Genomic DNA, 21,890 nt, shown 5'->3' with positions numbered 1-21,890 from the left:
AAAAGGCTAGAGAGTGCAAATTCTTTTACCCCAAATCAAACCACAACTAAATAGGAACCAAGAAGAACCTTGGTAAAGTAATGGGCAATACTGGCCACAGAAGACATGAACTCAAAGGGTTAAAGTCTGGCAATGTTAAAAACAACCAAAAAAAGTTAGAAGTGCTAACCACTCATAATAACCACTCATAGTGCCTGCAAGAACTAAATTCACAAATGGGCAATCTACTTTTTAATCAGCTATGTGTGTCAAAAGATTAAGCTCAACTGTTTGATTTGCTCATTGTGCAATTGGCCAATGTTAAAACTGTATTAAACATAAAAGTAGTTTTGTTTAAGTTAACTCTTCTTAGGTCTTTAAAGTGCCCAAATATCATAAAAGCATTGTAACTATTCTTTCTGCAAAGCAAATATTTAAAATATTCTTTATCAAAGATAGAAACATTTTAAGATACCCATTCTTGAGTATTTGTGAATAGTTTTTAACAGTAGTGCCAGATAAAAGGGTTTCAGGCTGCTGTAAAAGAACATTTAAGTCAACAGAGGTTTTAAATTCTATGGTTTGAATGTCCATAACATAATTGAAAAAAAAAATATTTTCCAGGGAATGGGAAAGAATCCTAAAAAATTAGAGAATCCTAGAAAATTAGAAAATTATTATTCTCTCATGCAGCAGTAATAATCTAGAATTCAAAGTTCTTTACAATTTGCTTAAAGATGCAGAAAGTAAGCTGTGAAACAGTCAAACAATTGTTTTACATTTCATTTCAGCTCCAGCTGAGTTTCTTGTCTTGGAACCTCATCAGCTTTTGTGCTTCAATCTGAGCATAATGAATTCATGAGCTCTTTAAATTTTCTGCAGAGCTACAGTATACTCAGACCACCTGTTTGTGTTTTTAAAGACTATTTATTTACTGAAGGCAAGACTTACTGAAATAATCACCCCAGACCCATAACCAACCATACAAAGACACTTTTGTATAAACAGAGGATTCTCAAGGCTTAATGGCAATCCCTTTTCTAATGTAAGAAAGCACCAATCATGACTTAATTTCAGCAGCTCAGTGCACTAAATATAAAATACGCAAAAATTTTTTTAAGGAATCCAGACTCCTCCAGTTCTCTATTTTTAATGAATTCAGAGAATTATAATCTATCAATTTAATTTTTTTCTTTGTCTCATCCTGCTGTGTTGTTTCTCTTTTGCTTGAGACGTTGCCAAAAGATTCACAATATAAGTTTCTATTTAAACACTACTTTTAAAAAACAAAACAAACATCTATTTTTTTTTTCCACAACATTAAAAAATGAACTCAAAATCCATCAACTTTTCCTACATTGTTCTTTTTACTAGTTGGAACTATTAAGGTTCTCTGAAATTCTGTAACAGAAATGTAGCCTGCATATTATTACATATTGCAATGTATTGACTATGGCTATAGTATGGGTATTTAGGAACATTTTTCATATTTCCATTTTTTTTCCATTAGTGCAAAATCTTGTTGGATGACCTAGGGCTAATGCTGAGTAACCTTTATGTGTACTCCAGGACTTGTATTCCAGCTGCATTAATAAATTAAGCATGTCATTTTAAGGTTTCCATGGTGGCATCCTGACAAAAGTATCCATAAATCCAACAGCAGAACTGCATAAAGCATGCCTATGTTACTGTAAAAACATCTCCAAGACTTACACTATGGTTTTCAAGAATCACAAAAAAAATTACACTTTGGAAAAAAATGGTAATTTGTCAAGCTAAAGAGACCTAGTTTCACTCTGTTTAAACAGACTTTTTCCACATGCTAGGGGAGGAAGAAAATGAGCAAGCAGAAAGGAATGGGGAAGGTCCAGTCATACATTCAAACAATACTGCTTTTCTTCTTATGATGCACAAAGAGGAACTGAAACTCTTTTGTACTGAATCTTCTCATAAAAATTAATTTGCATAAAATTTTTGTCTTGATTATGTGAAACATTATGGACACCTACACTATGGAGCTAACTGTAAAAAATAAACATCAACATGTATTTTTCATTTAATTTCTCAGAAAATTAGGAGTGTGAGAAATAATCTGTCTACATTAAATAAAATTTCACAACAAACCAACAAAAAACATATTGCCAAGTTACAGATCTTGCAGGTTCCCTATCAAAAAGGATGTTAAAATTTTGATTCACTCAGCATTTGTGTCCCTTTTAAGCTGCATGTAGACATAACTTGGCAATGAAAACAGAAGCCTTCACCAATTCCCATTACCACCTGTAACGAACTGCAACAAATACCAAGGATTTGAGGAAAGCCTGAATTCTGCTTTCCTTCCTACACCAGTTTCTTTTGTAGCCTTGAGCAAGTTAGTTACCTCTGCACATTAATAAAAATAAGAAAAAGCCTATTTGGTGCTTTTGAAAAATAATTAGCTCCCACAAGTTGCATACATGCAACTTTTTACCAAAAGCTTTGTGATGTTTATTTAGAAATTCTGTTTTTGCAGTTGTTTAAAATTCATAGTTCACTTCACATATTTAGGTCAGCTTTATCACACTATGAGCCAGACCACTAAAAGAGCACTCATTTAAAGCTAAAAATTTAACTGAGTTACTCATTGCATTCCATATAACAAGAGATTTTTATCTCACATGTTGCATTCTCCATTAAATCATCCATCTGGTGTAATTTGACAAAGATGACGTGATGACTTTTGCAGTTGGGGTTGCTTCATAACTATCTCTTGCTACAGCTGCACAGATGGCTAAGAGAACTGTCTTGGAAAAGACTGTATGTTGAACAAGAAACTAGTTTGCTAATGCTTCACTTCAAATACAGTTGTGCCTAGACTGGAGCACATTTCAGTGGGTAAGATATCTATTCCAGTGTTTAAGTCTGTAGGGTACCTTTAGGTTAGGAAAACATAGTAACAAGAATAAACAAGTAGCTTGGAAATAAAACTATCATACTCAGTATTTGTTCACAAATATTTGAATTTATTTATGTTGCAGTGTTTCTGGAGTACTAATACGTAAACAGTATTTTATCCAGGAAACTGAAAATCAATTATATTTGGCACCCAGGCTCTGAGACACTATAAAGATAATAATAAACTGAAATAGAAGTTTGGTACGTATTCTCCTCAAAAAAAAAATCATAATATCCTTTTTTTTTTTTAAATGTAACACTGCCCAGGACATATAAATTACAAAGTGGAGATGCACCAAAATGTGAGATTCCATGATGAAAAGACTGAAAACCAGAAGAGAAACTAGTTTTCTAATGTTTTGACATGTTTAAAGCAGAAGTAATAAGTAGAAAATTACAAGCCTACTTGTAACTTATTAGAAGTAAATTACAAATTCAGACTTCAAAATCCACTCAGGTCCCAGGTATAGACCCCAAAACAAACGAATGCAAACAAACAAATAATTACTTTTATGTGTATATACACCTATATTTCATATGTGTGCACAAGTATAAATACAGTGGTCACCTATATTAATACCTATGTTCACAAAACTTTATGTAGCCACCTCTAAAAGGTTGCTTCACAGGTGAGATACAAGCCACACCCTACAAGCTAGATCGTTCCCACTTGCACTGTAGATTTGTTTATCGACCCTTTTTATTTGGAGAAATTTGTGTTACTAAACCCAAGCTTAAGAGATAAATTAGCATCAACTTAATTGACAAGCCAGAAAGTCTCACATGTCAGCACAGAAGAAAATCACAAATTATTTTATGGTCTCAGGTGTTCCACTAAGTATGTGAAGAATGATACTCAGAGGTTGTCATTGTGTAGAATTAGTCTGTTTTAATCTGCATAGTGAAAATATCCATTCCAATGACATCCTATTTCAATAAGAGATCAACCTCTGAATTCAATTTGCATTGAGAAGAAAAGCAAAGAAACTGGTCACTACCAAAACCAATGAAACTGATCACTACCTAAAACAAAACAACTTCTTCTGATACACATTCAGCTTAAGTGGATGTCCTTGGAAATCATCACCTTAACTGTCAGATAAAGTGGGAACCTCAAGGAATCCTGTACAGGGAGCTCAGGTAGCCAGAGGGAGCAACTGAAAACACAAGAAAAAGGAGGAAGAGTAAGAAAGAGGCAGAAAATCCAACTCAGTAAGAACAGGCCATACAACTGGTTTGAAACTGACATCATTACACAGGAAGAAAGGAGTTCTCACAAGCAGGTCCTTGCTTTGAAGTTGAATTCACTTGCAATCAGTCCATTTTTAACTCCTACTTAACTTCTAAGAGAGGATAAACTGGAAAAGGAATCATAACTTTACAGAATAGATTTAAAAGGACTGTGGTTTGTGTTAAAGAAATGTATGGTTCTGGCCCAAAGCTGACAATGCCTTCTTAGAGTAGCTGCGTTCAAAGTAATAATCTCCACTACAAAGAAAAGAGTATTTTATTAAATAAGTCAATCACATAGTAAGCTCCAATAAAAATAACAGCAGGAGAAGCTGAAAAGAAGTAGAAGGCAGCCTTTTGTGAATGGCACAAGCTGGGAAGTTGTGCTTCCTGAGGGGTGCTCCCTGAAGAACTGTGCATACCACCACTTCACCTTGGCACAGCCTTCTGCTCTCTCAAAAAGAAAGGGGAACCACATACCAAAACTCTCTCCTTCCATTCCAATGGGGCCAGGCTGAGGAGTCTCTCCATTCTTTAAGCAGTTATGAATGTATGCAGCCTTCCACCGGGCGTACTTCCTGTGCTGGGCATTCTGGGGGAGGGAAAAGGCCAGCCATTTTAACTACTCACTTCTGCAATTAATGCATTCAAAACAGAAACATACACATTTTTTCCACTTTCTCTGCTGTCATTTGACAACCTTTTAAAGACAAGTAACATGTGTAAAATTAATAGGTGAACTAAAAAAAATAATTAAAATAACAGCTTTAACAAGATTTCAGTATGAAATGAAAATGTGGAGATCCTCAATTAGTACAGCATATCAGGAAAAGGAAATAAATTATACCAAGAGTATCTAGTATGAAAGGTATAGCACTGTGAAGTAATTAATGACATGAAATAATGAAGAAAGCTTTCTATTTCCATAAATTTAGATGATTATTTACTTTAAATAATTGAAACTTAAAATGCTACTGCTGCTGATCAGAAATATGAAATATTTTCTAATTATGTTATTTTAAAATTTAAAATTTAATTTAAAAGTATCAATACAGAAAGGCTGGTGTAATTGCAGATTAATGTGATTTGTTTGCAATATTCTATGACATTAAGATTTTCCATTTTGTTTTTGAAAATATACTTTACTGTTCCTAGGTACAACTTTTAACGTGTCTAAACAAGAAAGGAGGATTGGCTACTTTTTATCTCCTGGGATTGTTACAATAGTGTTTAATCCAGGAAAAGCTTTCAATTGATGCAAGAAATAGTAATCTGATTATGCAAACCAACCACTTTGTCAAAAGCTGTATGGGAAACAACCAATTCTGGCAGTTATGAGGTAATATAAAACAAGGAACAAGGCTGAATATAAACAGATGAAAAACGTGGAAGGATGAGTGGAGTAATTTGCCCAAATGAATAATGCAGGTTGGATAGCATGCTTCACACCAACACCAAAATTTAAAAAATAATTTTTCTATTTAAAAAAATTTGAAACTAATTTGGAAATTAAATCCAAAGTTTCCAAGAAATTAATAAACTGAAATTCAATACTGTACCTCACAAAGCCTACTGCACTGTCATCTAGAACAGGGTAGAGAGACACAATACAAAAGGTATCACAGTAACCTCCCCTGCTCATATTTAATACATTGTATCACCCAGAATGCTCAGGTAATCCAAGAGAAAGATCTGGTCTTCATTTTTGAAAACAAGATATTCTCTTGAACATCTCTTGAAAACGAGAAACAAAGCCTATTCTGATGATATATTTATGAAAATGCATTCACTCCACCTCAAAAAGGAAAAGTACAATTGGAAAATATGGCCTTCTGTTAAACTTTGTTTTAATAATCACTTCTGGTCAGTCACTGTTACAGATTAAATTCCCTCATTTTTAACAAACATCTAGAAGTCACAAAATGCAGAAAACACATATCCAGAGTATGCTACTTTCAGGAAAGATTATTCTGCAATATTTAAGAGCCTGTACATCTCCCCTCTATTCTAATATGGTGATAATTTACTGACAAAATGTGAAGATGCTGCTGTATCAGGTGTCCATCCCAGGTGCTGGTAACTCAGCATGGCAGGAGTGGTGTCTGTGAGGAGAGGCCAGAGCTACCCCATGCTGGATAAAACCATCTCCAGTGTACCCACCTCAGGACACAACTGAGGAGAGCATATTTAAGTATGGGACAAGCACCCCAACCTCCACACCCAAGATGCTGGATGGAGAGAGGAGAAGGGAACAAAGTGCTTGATGTCTGTCCTGCATCTTGACTGCAAAGCTTATCATTCCAGAAGTGAGAAGTGAAATGCTGTTGGTTTTGGCTTGTTTTTAACATGCACTGCTGTCCTTTTCAGAAGGCTGTCCTATTGAATTAATACTACTACTGAGGTAAATTAAAAGAATGCTGCTATTGCAGCGCTTCCTACTGCTCTAATCTAAGCTGTCACTCGTAAAAGACATCTTCCAGAAAATCATTTTGCCTAGCTCTAATACAGAGATATAGAACAACCACTCTTCATCAATGACACAATCCATTCATACCACCCAATAATCAATCATTTGCCATTTAAAAACATATATTTTAATATTCAACACTCATTTTCTGATTCTAGGTGTCAAAGAACTTGCTTTCTCTGCCTTCTGCTGTTGATTTTTTAAAAAGCCTTTTAACAGTTGACAGTCCATATATATATGAAGGCAATTTCAATTACCTATTGAAAAAACCAGGCAGCAGGTCTGAATATAATGTCATACTCTAGAACCAGGGGTCCGGCTGAGTGTATTTCAGGCTGACATAAACTTCTGCAGAAGTCTAAAACAGCCAAGTCACACTTCTCCCATCATCCCTTTACATAAGAATGGATAAGGAAAACTGTTGATATGTTATATGCTATATAGAAGAGCAAATATTTTCTGTATTTCTTGTACACTCTCTTTTACTGTCGGTGTTCACCAATTAAACAAAACGAGCATTCTGCTTCTTTCCAATTACAAAGCATTTCTGTCCTTTCAGCAACAACAATAAAAAACCCCCAAAGACAGTAGAAAATGTACAACTGCTAGAATTCTGCACTGACATTTGTTCTTCCATCTTCAAAGCTGGATTGCTTCAGGTACTCTTGGGGACTCAATTGATCAGTGTATTGTCTGTGCACTGGATTCCTACAGCCTAAGATTGGTCTTTTTCAGACCAATTCAATGTGCAAATGTGCATTCACTCTCTGGCTCTAGGAAATTATATTACTGGATCTAGTAGAGGATGTCAGGGTGCAGAGCAGACAGTTTTAAGAGAACACAAAGAGTAAACTTACTTGCGTCTCTCAGTAAGATGAAAATTTTGGATTTGTAGAGTCTCAGGCTATGGAAGATGGAGAATCTTGCAAAAACTCTTCACCAAGCATTTCTCATGGATTAAGACCTATCTTTAGTATCTACACTTACATCCTATAGTACACAAGAAGTGCACCACTATCAAGACCATGCTTTTACACATTCCTTCCAATATTTAAAAATGAAAGTAGCCACAACAACTGCATTTTAAACTGAGCAAGTATGACTGCCCTTTAGGCACACTTACCAGACTGGGGACTTACATACAGAATGTTAAGCCTGTGATTTTAAGTAGGACAAGGAAAAAAGTGAAGGTGGACAAAGCGAGGAACCTTGCATCATTTTTCCCCTGTAAGCATTCCCACTTGCTCAATGTAGTGCTATGTGTCCCACAGTAAAAATCAAACTTTGAATTTCTAACTGATACTTGTCATGATGCATCTTCTAACAGATGCCTACTATTTGAAAAACTTAGCATGATTCTTTATGGCTTACTAACAAACAAATATTTGGCTACACTATTAGAACCTATGCTCTTTGAAATTAATATTCATGACTCAGAAAAGCATGTGTCTGTGCTTGGAAAAGCAATGAGATAACACATTCATATGCCTGACACTTACCTCTTCAGTGAGCTCCCCAAATACCGTTAGAACATCTATCAGGAGACTTGCAGTATAAAAGGACTTTATCATGTTTCTGCAGAAAAGAAAGCATTTTGCTAACTTGGTAATGTCAGTCTCTCAGAATCACATTACAGGAGTTGTAATCTTAGACCACACTGGCTTAATTCAAGTCAAACATCGCCTTTTTTCTTCTCTTTTAATCTGATGTTACGGAAGCTGCTTCACAACATTTAAAACTAGCAATATTGATTAGTCTCCTAACTACCATGCAGAAAACGTTCAGCAGTTTTTAAAACTGGTTACGTGTTCTGCATTTAGTTTTTCGTTTGGAATGTTTTGTGTAGGACATAAAAATCCTGTATTAGCTTAGAAAAATACATGAACATGCCATAGTAACTGCTGTGAACCAAACCACATAGCGGAGACCATCACAACTATTTTACTATTACTATTACTGCTTGATAAATAAAGCACAATATCAGCTTGTGGTTTTAGAAGGTTTGCCAGTAGGTATGCAACTTCCTAAGGTATCTACGGAGGAGGATACTAGTTAATGTGTGAAGTTAGAGACCTAAAAGTAATAACAAATTGAGTTTTCCAGAAGAGAAAAGAATGTAATAAAGTCCAATTTTTGTTTCTAGTCAAATTAAAGAGGGTTTAGATATTCATATTCCCTGGTCAGCATCTTCAGATAAGAAAAACAAAGATTTTCACCTACTTATGAAATTGCCCAGCTCTGTCTTCATTGTCTGCATACAAAAACATTTTCAAGGCATAATTCTCCACATGAGCAGAACCAACAATTTCCTGAGTAATTGCTTCATTATCACCAAATTGCTTTTTCATCTGAAAAATGTTGGAAAAATACATTAATTACTTTATTAGACCTTAGCAGTTCTGCAAACATAAAAAGAACCTGCTGATTTAAACAAAGTCAAGTACAATTTAAAAAGAAACAACTTATGCTTTGTTTTACAAATCTGCAGCTTCTAATGTAACAAATGCTAAGAGTAGCATGTATAAGAGAAAGTAAATCCTTTTAGAGAGCGAAATATTACAAATAAGCAGCTCTGAATCTTGGTCACAAAATGCTTATAAAAACCACCAACAACCCAACACCCTTTCCCCCAGAGTTAAAAATAAATACAATTACAATGCTGTGAAGGAACAGCAACAGATATTTTTCCCTTTAGTATCTGAAAGACCCAGCACTCTGAAGCCTATGTCAGGACTCAACACAGTTCAACTGGTAAAGTAATGCATGCTTTATAAAGGTGCTGTAGATGAGGATAATCATGTATCTTTCCTCTTGTAAGGTTATTTCATTGCAGTTCATTACAGTTTTCAAAGTATCTGAGCCCTACTGCGACTGGTCTAGTTACCTATGAATTTACTGGAATTTTCAGTGTAAGCAGTGTATTTCAATTCAAAGAACTCTTTTCAAAAATGTTAGAGTACAAGAATCCTCAGGTTTCCTAATAAAAATCAGTAAAGCAAACAACTCTCTAACAGTTACAACAGGTGGATTTACAGCTTCTGAATAGGCTTACTGTTTGCACATAAGGAAATCTCAGGTTATCCTTAGAGAACAAAAACAGGAACACTGCATGATACTAACCTGCAGCTTTTATTTTGCCAAAAGATTTAAAAACAATCTTTGAATGGCAGTTATTTTTCACTGTGCGTGCAAAGAAAATGTAATCATGCAGGCAGCATTTCCATATTTTTCAGACTGCTGCCAACTTTCTAAGGCATAGAATGTTGCCAGAAAAGTTACTTGATTTCAGTAGTTAAATATAAGCTTTTGAAATATAATTTTAAATTTAAAGACTTTCATCAATCTATGTGGTTTTCAAGAAGTATTTGTTTCATGGAGTGTAATTTTCTTGAGGAAGAACCAAAATTCATGTGTTCAAATGAAACACTGAAGCTAACTAAGGAAGAAAACTGTTTGTACACACAGATCTCCCTAAGCTATCTGTATGCCTCATGCTCAGAAAAGAACTGATTACTATACTTGATCTGATGCTCAATTATACAGACACATAACTGACACTGTTACATACATTTCTAAAAGTATTAAAGTTAACCAAGTTGTTTACTGTTGAAATCATCCTTCACACAATTTGTGATTCAATACAGCAATACTGGTGTTTTAAACGTTGATACAAAATTTCAGCCTAAAACTCAAGGCATTTAGGCTTAATCTTATAAAAAATTAAACTGCACCCCTCTGCGCCCCCTGGTGGTTAGGGGCAGACTGGAAACAGCAGCTCCCAAATTAAAGCAGGCTCCAACTTTTCCATAAACTCAAACTTCCTAGTCCCAAAAGTGCTCTATTAGACTCGACTAGGAATGCTCTCTCCATCCTTCCACCACCTGGATGCATAGAAGAATCTTCAATATCTGTGCATCAACTGTCACACAGACAATCTTCTTACCAGCAATCAAAAGGTGAAACTATAGATTTTTGCTGCTTTTTTAGCCTTTTCAATTTTGAAACAGAAGGGGTAACTGAACACTACAGATGAACTGCTGCAGTACCAAAAGTAATCCAGAAAATTCCAACAAATCTTAGGAATTAAGAGCAAAATCCTTTTGAGTTCTAATATCATCTCTCCTGCCATCTCTCTCCCCCCTTGAACACAAAACCCAGTCCTATTTAAGAAGTCAAAATTTGATGAAATAACACACCAAGAAATCACTGTACACTGAATTTTCCATTGCAGAAAACCAGTGATAAAAAAAAGCAAGAAGCACAAGTTATATAAAAACAAAAAGACTAATGGTTCATGTTTTGTTTTTTCTCTGAAGAATCACAGAATGGTTTGGATTGGAAAGGACCTTAAGAGCAATCTAGTTCCAACTCCCCTGCTGTGAGCAGGGATGCCATTCACTAGAAGAGATTGCTCAGGACCTATCCAACCTGGCCTTGAATACTTCCGTGAGTGAGTGATCCATCTTTCATAACTGAAGGCTGTGGTACTTTTGGATGGAATCACCAATACTGAACAAAAAAAGAACTGCTGCTTTGTTTTTGAATACTGCTTTCTGCTTCCAAATGAGCACTTAGATCTTAAAATCAACAAACTTCTTCCTTTAAGAATACTGAAAACTACAGGTTATGAACATAAACAGCTCCTGGAACTTAAACTGACCATCTGTACACCACAATTTTACCTTTCTAAGGCTTTTTAATAGTATCAGGTCCGTTCAGAAGAGCGTGCCATAGCCATCCCTTACCCACACAGATTAGACTGTGCTTACAAGAATTTATAAAATAAAATCTCCAACCTCTACCACAGGATACAATCAGAAGTATCTTTATCTTTTAAAGAAAATTCAAAAAAGCTTCCTGAATACAAAAGTTTAGGTTAGAGATTTCAAAAGCATCCACGGACTAGGCTATTAAGTTCTACAGCAGTGACAACAAATGTACAGATTTCCAGGAATCAAAAGCAAACCAATAAAAAAAGTATTTTAAAACACTTGCATTAACTTCATAATGAATTATGATTTGTCTTAAGAACATGTATAAATAAAGCATTGTAATTTACGCTGTCTACATGAAATCCTATGGCAAAATTTTAATTATGTTTGTGCACGCATACAAACATACAGCTTTATCTCCTTCCAATCCTTCTGCAACTTATTGCACACAACTGAAGTTCATGCAGTATGCTTGCATGCAGAATAGCTGCAGAGAAGAGACAGTATATGCAGAAATTCAAACAAAAATTATGTTAATATCATGATCATTTTTGAGGAAAGTAATAAATTCTACTTACAGCTTCCAACTGATCCATAAGTTTGGATAAAAATTTACGGCATTCTGGGGTTTTGCTATCAATCTTCATCCCTGTCTGCATTGCATACAAACGACCTAGAAATGATACAAAACACACAGAAAACACTGAAAGTCATTATTAAGGCAAAACCCATAAGCAAACAAAGCAATGCCCCCCAACACACCTAAAAGATAAACTCATGATTTAACCATAGACTGACTCCAGAACTAGTGAGCAGTGACAGAGAAATGTAAGGTGTGGGCTTGCAGAGATACTAGGAGATATTTTTGGAAGATTTATGTTTTATTTTTCCCCAGTGACTATTCCTACTCATTTTAAACTGATGTTTGTAATACTATTATGCAATATCAAGTGCTTTTATTATTTACTAGGATTAACACACACTAAGAAGGGAAAATAGCCAGAAAAATTCAGCAATGAAATGCAGAACATCTCCTACAAATTCCTCTCCCACTTCTGAATCTCAAGGGAACCCTACAAAACCCTTTCAAATGCAGAGTTTAATAATCAAAAGCTTTAATTCCAAATATTATCATGAGATAGTTATTATGAAATGCCCCATGTCCTTCTTCTTGAAGGACAGAGAGTTCTGCAAGCAATCCTAACTTGCCTCACAGCTTTAGCATCTTGTTCCTTCCAAGCATCTCTTCATACTAGAGAGAATCTTCTCCCTTCAAATTACCTCAGTATACATGCATATAACAGAACTGTTATCACATTGCACTTACCCTGATGTTTGCTGCAGAAGAAGACATTACTTATATACTCAATTATTATAATATTACAAACATATGAAAAAGTGTGTCTGCCTTTTCCATCTATTAGCAATTTGTCTAATAAAATCAGATATCTTTCTATAAAACTTAGATTCTGCTGGTGAGCACCATAATTTAACTAATTTTTCTGGATTTTTAAAGTAGTATTTCCTATTTCATATACAACTGAGTATTCAAACCAGACTAAGCATACATTCCATATTTGGGATTGCAAAACTCACTTACTTTCGAATGTTAAAGCTGTTAGGTTGCCCAACCATTTAAAGACACTCTCCCTGAACAATAAAATACTTCTGTTCTCCAATGCCACTCTATTTTTACTATTACAATGTCTAGAAGGATTTAGCATCTTTGTATTCAAGTTTTCAGAAAACCAAAGTGAAACCAAAGGAAAGAAAAACCAAGTGAAAGTCCTGAACAAAACTAAAGGAATTAATAAAGACTAAGAACATACTTGACCATGACAAATGGAAGAATTGCTATGTGGGTTTCATCAAGTGACAACACCACTATCTAGCTAATTACCGACAGGTACTCTTAAGCCCACCTAATTCATCTTCAGTATGCTGACATGTTAATGTTAAGTATACAAAACTAGCCCATGTAAAGTTGAAATTAGAGTTCAAAGAATTTCAAATACAGAAAGACACAGAGAATTGTATCTAAGGCACTAAAATTTATATTAAAAGCAACCATCAATTAAAATACCATCATCACATGGTATGTGATGTAATTCACAGTCTTCAATTAAATTGATTTTTAAGTACATACTTGATTGTAAGCTCCCCTGAACCCATTTCATGGTGTAATTTAACAATACAAAACTTAAGAATTAACAAAAGGTTGAAAACCTATGAGCCATCCAGATTCAGTTATTTATTTTTGATGGATGCCAAGATCTGATCTTTTCAGAGACAAATAAATTAATTTTAAACTGATATGCATTAGGGTGACAAATTCAAAATGCATTTGGCAATTACAGGATATAGATTTACCTTACTTGCTGAAGTATGTATCTTCAGGTCTCGCCCATAATGCATTTACATAGAAAGAACTCTGTTTCCATATAAACGGATCTTGCAAATATTTTTAGGCTTGATCATTTTAAAAATGAAAAGATCTTCTACGTTGTAACTGTTATTCTTGTGTTACCTGTACATGGGTTTTTTCACTCTCATTGTAAATGCATTCATTTAAATAGTGAAAGCTAGGTAATTTTTTCTTCACTAATACCCAAAGGGGTGTATTAACAGGACTGAGATATCTGTATGCTTTGTATAAAGCCCTGAAAAACCAGCCCTTTCCCCTCTTAGGATTTCAGAGGCTGAGAAAGACTTCAAGACTCCTTCAGGCACTCCAATGAACAAATGCAGAACAACTCTTGAACACAGAGAAATCACATGTCAGAGAACAACAGTTACAGAAACAAGAAAAATGTTTTTCTTGTCCATATGTAAATTTACATTGTCGGTGACATCACGCAATCTTCCACAACAACACATTCTTCCTAACAAAAGATTCTAGGACCAAGGTACTCAAAGTTCCTGGGGTGTTAAAAATCAAAGTACTACTATCCAAAGCACAGACTATCAAGAAAGCATGAAGGTGCTCTGGCAGCAGCAGCTCTAAGATATTAGGAACAGAGACATCCTTGAGACAGACTATTAATGCCACCTGAGATAAGATTAAATGTGCTCCACCTGTCACAGCAATTACATCTCTGTACCACACAACTGACCACAGTAGACAATTACCACATACAGCCACCAAGTCAAAATTTGCATCACTGCCTATAGAAATTAAGATTTCCTGAAAGATCTTATTAACTAGCAAAAGATCAAAACACACTTAAGTTAACCTAACAAGAGAGTCTATCATCATCTTTAATAGCTTTTGAAGTCAGGAATTTTTGTATGCTCACTTCTTCACATATGTTTGAAAGACTAACCTGTCCAGAGACAGGTCTCTGATGAGGCAGTGCTTCAGATAAAGGCAAAAACGATTCCTTTTTTCTCAAGAAAGTGGTGATCAAGAAAGAGTACAATGTCTGTGAAAACAACTATTGACAGAGCATCACTACCTGGTAGCATTCAGGGTCAAAAGATCTTGGCTCAGCTACAATTGATAAAACATTGGTAAAACCTGATTGCAATGAAAGATGAGGCAACCTTCAGGTCGGGAAATGCAAAACAGTCAAAATCTCCACAAACATCAATTTCAGCTGATGAACTGAAGAAACAGAAGAAAAGTACACTCTACCAGTCTGAACCCCAGCAGTGACTCACAGAATGTTGTTAAGGATGTTTAGGTACATTTACTGCTTTACTCATAGTACATTTAGGTACATTTACTGCTCTAGTCATAAAGTAGGGTTTTGGGATTGAAAACCTCTATCATTAAATTTACCAAGCAAACAGAAGGTGAAATAGTGGAAAAACTGAAAGAACTAGAGATTTCTATGCACAGAAACAAAATAGGAAGAGGAGGCAATAATCTGGTATTTATCTTTAAAGACAATATTGAAATAAATATAATAACCTTTCAGTGTTTTAAAATTTTGCTTTTGAAACTATCTGTATGAAGAGCAATATGGGAGTGAATCTGAAAGCAGTAAGCAATCCTTTGTATTACTTCTGACAACAGGAAAAAGCATCTACTAGTTATACTTTTTCTATTTTTGAGTATTACTATATCAGACGTCTAAGGAAAAATATTTATTTCCAAATGCAAGTTCTTCCACATCCATGTCATCTGTTATCCTCTCTGCTCTAATTTTGAAATGTCCCAAGTATTCTACAAGAAGGCCATCTATAAGACTGTGCTGGTTTTGATACTACTACTTGCTAATGAAGTGGTTCAATTTCTAGTAAGAGAAAAGTAATCTCCCAAATAGTATAGGTGCCACAGAAGAAATCCTCATAGTGTTATGTATTACAAATGCATTGTTTCACCTTATGAAATACCACACTTGAAAGGCCAATTTACATCACTGGTTTTCTCTTCAGAATTTCTCTACACATCGAACAGAATGTTTAAACTGCATGTTCCTAATGACACACTGTTAAAACTAAAGAACTTGACTCACAGAAGGCATTTGTTCAGAACTTCTGATAAAAAAAAATCCTCTTTGAACAGCCAAGCTTCTGAAAATATTGATGTAAAGGACAACTAAACCCATACATCGTAGCTGCAAATATTTTTAAATTTTAAAGCCTAAATCTATCTTGGAATTAAGTGATTTCTTATCTCTCTTCACTATTTAAGATTGAGATCTGGAATATCTGGAAACAAACAGGCGAAATTATTCCTACTTTTTGTTTTATGCACTCAGTTTCATAGAAGATACAACTATTTTTTGCTTCTCTCTACTCAAACCAAGTAGTAAAAAAGACTTTTATGTGGCCAACAAAGTAGTGTAGCATGTGCAGAAAGCAAAGTACTAAGGAGGAAAAGGAGGCTACGGAGAGTTAATGTTTAAATATTAATAACATCAGAAGTAGAGCTAAAGTCACTTGTAATTTTACACAGAAAGACACAACTGTTCTGCCAATTATTAACTAAGAGAGTTTGCTCTCAGTTTGTAGACAGGACATTTATCTTCAAATTCATAAAGACTTGGCAAATAATCATTCTCACAAAAATGTTTTGCCAAGACAACTACAAAATATACATCTTGATTTGCTGCCCTTAATCTTTGTTCAGTAAATACTAAGTGTGGGTGTGCTGGCTGGAATTATACAGTGAGCTTTACAGAAACTTCTCTGCCTTTATTTATGTCACGTAATACCATGTTATTTTTCCTTTGCTAATACACAGCACAATTTCAGAGCAAGTATTTTGTCTCTAGTACGTGCCAGACATTCATTCCTCATACACAGTAAGTTACTCCAGATTAATGTTTGGGTAACAACTGAAACTCCCCTCACTCCCATTTTAAACTAACTTTGTGCCAAGTAAAAAAATACTGGAGAACAAAAGTTCCAGCCAGCAAGTATGCACAATAGGTTGATTCTCTATCTTCAAAATTCTGTCCTACTATCCATCTTTCTTTTTCCTGGTCTAATAGGATCAAAAGATTATGTCTTTTTCCCTGTGCATATTTAATTCTCTAGCACAGAAAATAAATTACTAGCAACTGAAATATTTTTGACATTTGATAGTAACAAACTGACATGAAATAGCAACAAATAACATTGCAATAAATTTTAGCAGTATTTTCATTCTGATGAAAGCTCTACCAGGCCATAATTTATTACTTATTCATATTCTACATCCCTTTGTCAAACCACTGACAGAAAAACATTTGTTAAATGCTTGGTATAGGAAGCCAACAGCTGGAATACAAATGTGGGAAGCAAAGGGCACAAAGACATTAAATTGGATTCTACTCAAATCCAAAACTACTGGAAACATTTTCATACAAAAATGAATTATTCTTGCTCTCATAAACATTAATGTATCATATATCAATCACGTAATTTCTGCACGCATGTCATAAATGTACTGTTACATGGCTAAGTTCAAGCAGCCTGAATTGAAAGACTTTTAAATATAGATTTAACATACTGACAAACAAACTTGGAAGGCCTTACACTGTCTCTTCATTACATGATGCCGAAGGAAACTGGCAAAAGACAAGACATTAGGCTGGCAGCATCAACTGAAAATCTAAAACAGTCCAGAGAAACCAAATTACTTTCAAATACTTATTTTCAAGTAAAATTAACTTAGGGAAATATGTCAGAAAAAAACATAATGCAAAAGTCAGGGAAATGAAGACTACAAAAAAAAATGTAATTAAGAAACACTAAAGAGGATAGCATCATGACTGTCTTGTCCTCTCAGATTATTTTACAGTATTCTAAATCTTATTGAAGAAAATGAGTGGATAACAGTATAGTATGTTACATAGTAGACAAATCTTATTAAGTCAAAATTATCTCAATTGCCTCTTAAAACTCCTGAAAGTTAGAGTAAGTCACAATTCATGAATAATAATAATAGTAATAGCAACTTACAGACAAGCTAAATAGGCAAAACAAAATTTCCAATGACAAACACGACTGGTAACTGTTAAGGTTAGATGACAAAACAAATAACACAGTAATAACTGCTATGAATCTCAGGAAATTACGGTATTCTACACTACCACACTTCAGTCTGGTTTAAGGACTTTTTTTGGTCTTGTTAAATTTGAGTAAGTTGTATGTACAATTCATAAGCCTCTAAGCTTTTCTACAATATTTAAACTACCCGTATTTTTAAAAGCTTGTCTCTACAGTTAAATAAAGACAATAAAGTATTTCCAATTAAAACCGAAAAAATGTCATTAAACATAGGATTTATGGCAATTGAGATCTTTAGAATGCAAAAAGAGGAGAAGGCAGCTACTCTGGATTAGTTGTGGCCAAGTCATGAGGATGAAACAGCTTTTAGTGATTATTGCACAAATCTGAAACATTCTTGTTTAGTTTAAACTGGAAGAAGCCTATATAATGTCTTTAAACTACTCAGTGAGAAGAACCATGAGAGAAGTTTCCAAAGTGTACTCTTGACCTTACTGGCTACCAGCATCCACAGCTAAATTAGGAGAAGTGTTGCCAGCAGGTGGAAGCAAGTAATCTTTCCCTTCCACTCAGCACTGGCGTGTCTCATCTGCAGCCCTGAGCTCCCAGTACCAGACATGGGAAGGGCCACAAAGCTGATGAAAGGCTGGGAACATTTGTCAGACCAGGAGAGGCAGACAGCTTAGATTGTTTAAGTTGTGAAGAGGGTATTATCACTGTGTGTAAATACCTGACGAGAGGAGGGGGGCAGTGGGGAGTGAAGACAAAGCCAGACCCTTCTCAGTGGTGTCTAGTGACAGGACAAGGGCTCAAAGGGGCTCAAAACAAAATACAAGAAATCCCATTTAAACATAAGAAAAATCTTCTACTGTCTGGGTGATCACACACTGGAACAGGTTGTCCCCAGCAGTCATGGAGTCGCCATCCTTGGGGATGCCTGCACACAGTCCTGACCAACCTGCCCTAGCCATTATGCTTTGAGTAGGGCATTGCACAAGGTGATTGAGGCACAAAGCCCTCCAACCTCAATAGTTTTGTGATTCTGCAAATCAGAATGTTGATCTTGATGCATTCCTTCTTCAAAGGCAGATGCAAATCTCAGGCAGGAAAAGACAGTTGTTAATGCTACTTCCAGAGGTTCAAGTTGAATAAATATATACCAAAAATGGTGAATTATATGGTGGAAAAAAATGCACCTTAGTATATTTACACCATACAAGTGAAATTTAGGAATTTTATATAAATACATGTAACTCAGAAAAGGTTTCAATCGCTGAAGTACACTTGTTCTATATGTTTTCGTTCATATCTCTGTCAGAAGATTATTTTAAAGTATTATCCATGTAATCAAAGCAAGTGCCCAAAATACTACACAACAGTTAATATAATCTTAATTTTTGCCACTACCCACAGTCTGCTTTGAGGATTGTGGGGTTTATACAATCATCTTTGTTATTCCTACTACTTTTTTAGTTTTTCTGCCTCTACAGACAAAGCAGTTCCAAGAGCACAGTCTTCCCCAGAGACAAATCTTTGAAATAACCAGAGCAAACAGACTGAAAAAAAGAAAAAAATAGAAAGCAAAGAGAAAAACATGAATTGAGAAAAATTTTTAGCTTATACTCATAGCAGAATCAAAACAAGTCTCACAGTACACTATAAAATTGGCATTTATTTAAATATCTGATTTAAACATATTAACTTACCATGAGTAAAAAAATTCTTCTGTATGCAAGCTCTAATAAAAGCCTTTAAAGCATTTGTATTAGTAGTCCACAAAATAGTTTTCTACCATCATCAATGTGAGAATATGAAAAACGTACTTTTACAAAGGGGTTATATAATACTAGCACAAAAGATGAATATTTAAACTGGAAAGCTCAGGGATTTGATCATATTAGATATGGAATTCGACAAGCACATTCTTAGGCATTTCAATTCCACAATGTCCCAGTATAAATGAAGTCACAAAGTATGTGCTGAATCTCGCCAAATATAGCAAATATCAGTTACAGTAATTTCACGAATACAAGCCGCACGGACTATAAGCTGCATCTCTGGGTGTTGGCAAACATTTCATTCTCTGTCCATAAATTAGCCGCACCTGAGTATAAGCCGCTCTGTGGTTCGCAGCAAGGACCCGCGTGCAACAAAGTTGCCAAATAGTAACAGAATGGCGGCAGGGCGGGGTTTACTGGCTCGGCTCGGCCCACTCGGGGCGGCTGACGGGGCCAGGTGGTCCAGCTCGGTGGGGCCACTCGGCGGGGCCGCTCGGGGCCGGTCGCCGCCTCTGGTCTCGCTCACCCCGGCCCGGCGCTGCCCCGTGGTAGGGACGGAGCCCGCCGGCACCCACGGTGGCAGCGGCGGTGGGCGGGGACGGAGCCCACCAGCACCTGCGGCAGCGGGCGGGGACAGATGCCCCAGCTCCCGAAGCAGCGAAGGCAGGAGGGGAAGGAGCACCCCTGCTCCTGCCACGGCAGGCGGGGGCAGGAGCCCCTCGCTTACCCCACGGGCCATGGGGATGTCAGCACAGAGCTCCCCGCCTCTCCCCCGCCTGAAGGAGGGAGCTCCATGCCTCCCTCCCCCCTGCGCTGCTGGCACTGAGCAGGCCCCATCTGCCACGCAACAGAGTAACCAATTTGTAACAATTGCAAAATCCTGGGTTTTACTGGCAGGTGCTTGGCTCAGCACCCTGGCTGGCACTTCTGGGGTTGTAAATGTCAGAAAATTATTCACATATTGGCTGCTCCTGAGTGTAAGCCGCATTTCCGGTGTTGGAGCAAAATTTTAGTCAAAATGGTGCGGCTTGTATCCGTGGAATTACTGTACTTTTAATGTTACTATACTTCTTAGTTACATGCATCTTCTAAATTAATCATCCAGAATGCATCGTTACAATAAAAAGCTGACTAATTTAAAAGTTCAATTAAAATATTTGACCATTATTAATCCTTCCTATTAAGGACTAATTGGATTGGTAAAGGATAAGAATTGGTAAAAAATAACAGTATTTCAGTTGTAAAATTGAAATTACTACATTACTCAAATTCTTAGTCAGGACATGAACTTGACAGTCTATTTCTTTATGTAGTAGTAGTAATAATAATAATATTAATAATACTAAAAAGCTCTTATAATTCAGATGCAGAGAGAAGCTTGTTTTACAGATGTCAGACTACACTTGAAAGTGACAAGCCTGTCACATTTAACAGATGGATACTTCTGTTAAAAGCTGAATGACTTTTGGTTCATGAGGTTGTCAACTAGTTGAGGAATAGAAGTTGTCTCTTTCGCTTTTCTCTCCCGCTTGATCTCACAAAACCACAAGAGTACGATCCTTTGGAAGCATTTCTCTGAAGCTTTTCCATCTCAAGAATTAAAAACTGAAGATTTTTTCATGCCTCTCTTATACAGATCATATAAACTGATCTTACATGATTGTTTTCTGATGTTTAACAGACTGTAAAACAAAAACCACTTTTTGAAAGTTACTAGAATTGTAATTTCTCACATGAACTCATTGACTATCCAAACATTGATAATGAAACACCAGTCCCTTTCTGGCAACTCACTGGCATTCTCTCAATACTTACGAATTTGAACATCAATGTCCAGTAAGTACAAACTACCACTCATCCTTGCAAAGGGACAACAATGCGACTGGAAGGCGGAAACAACAGTCATTAAGGAAAATCTTACTTTTAATTCTAAACTTGAAGCTTTTGGAAGATACAGTTACCTCTCAAATCCTGATTTTTTTAAAATAACTCATCAGTCTAACTGCCTATGCCACAGTTGGAAATAAGATTTCTTCAGTTACTACAGGCCAGAGATTTTTTTTTATCAGAGCCTGCCTCCTTGTGTCTGCAAAGTAACATCTCAAAGTAGTCAAACAGTCACTCAAGTAAATTTTTAACATGAAAAGTTATTTTATTGACTACCAATTACATATTTGCCCTTTACTAGGCAACCAGTGAAGCATACTTTTCAGGTATCCTGCTATACCTGCTGAATAAGCTGACCTTTGCAGAACTTGAAATAGCTACATACTTAATGACAATGATTAACAAATAATGCAAAAGTGAAAAAGATACCATATGGGGAGGAAAGCTTTTTAAAATAAGGTG

The 21,890-nt window shown here is 35.8% G+C and overlaps 1 protein-coding gene across 3 annotated transcripts in view; it reads right to left on the bottom strand.

Moving 5' to 3' along the window:
• VTA1 (vesicle trafficking 1) overlaps positions 1 to 21,890 on the bottom strand; it is a 36,939-nt gene that overhangs the window by 11,378 nt on the left and 3,671 nt on the right. For all 3 annotated transcript variants that reach the window (XM_033054918.2, XM_033054919.2, XM_033054920.2), the window contains 4 exons: positions 11,901 to 11,995; positions 8,831 to 8,958; positions 8,110 to 8,185; positions 4,624 to 4,735 (listed from right to left, as the gene is read on the bottom strand). In XM_033054918.2, the coding sequence (XP_032910809.1) occupies positions 4,624 to 4,735; positions 8,110 to 8,185; positions 8,831 to 8,958; positions 11,901 to 11,995 (411 nt within the window). The remainder of the gene's footprint in view (positions 1 to 4,623; positions 4,736 to 8,109; positions 8,186 to 8,830; positions 8,959 to 11,900; positions 11,996 to 21,890) is intronic.

The sequence above is a fragment of the Catharus ustulatus genome, chromosome 3 (assembly GCF_009819885.2).
Source record: "Catharus ustulatus isolate bCatUst1 chromosome 3, bCatUst1.pri.v2, whole genome shotgun sequence".
Taxonomy (NCBI): Eukaryota; Metazoa; Chordata; class Aves; order Passeriformes; family Turdidae; genus Catharus; species Catharus ustulatus.
This window is presented reverse-complemented; position numbering and strand designations above follow the sequence as displayed.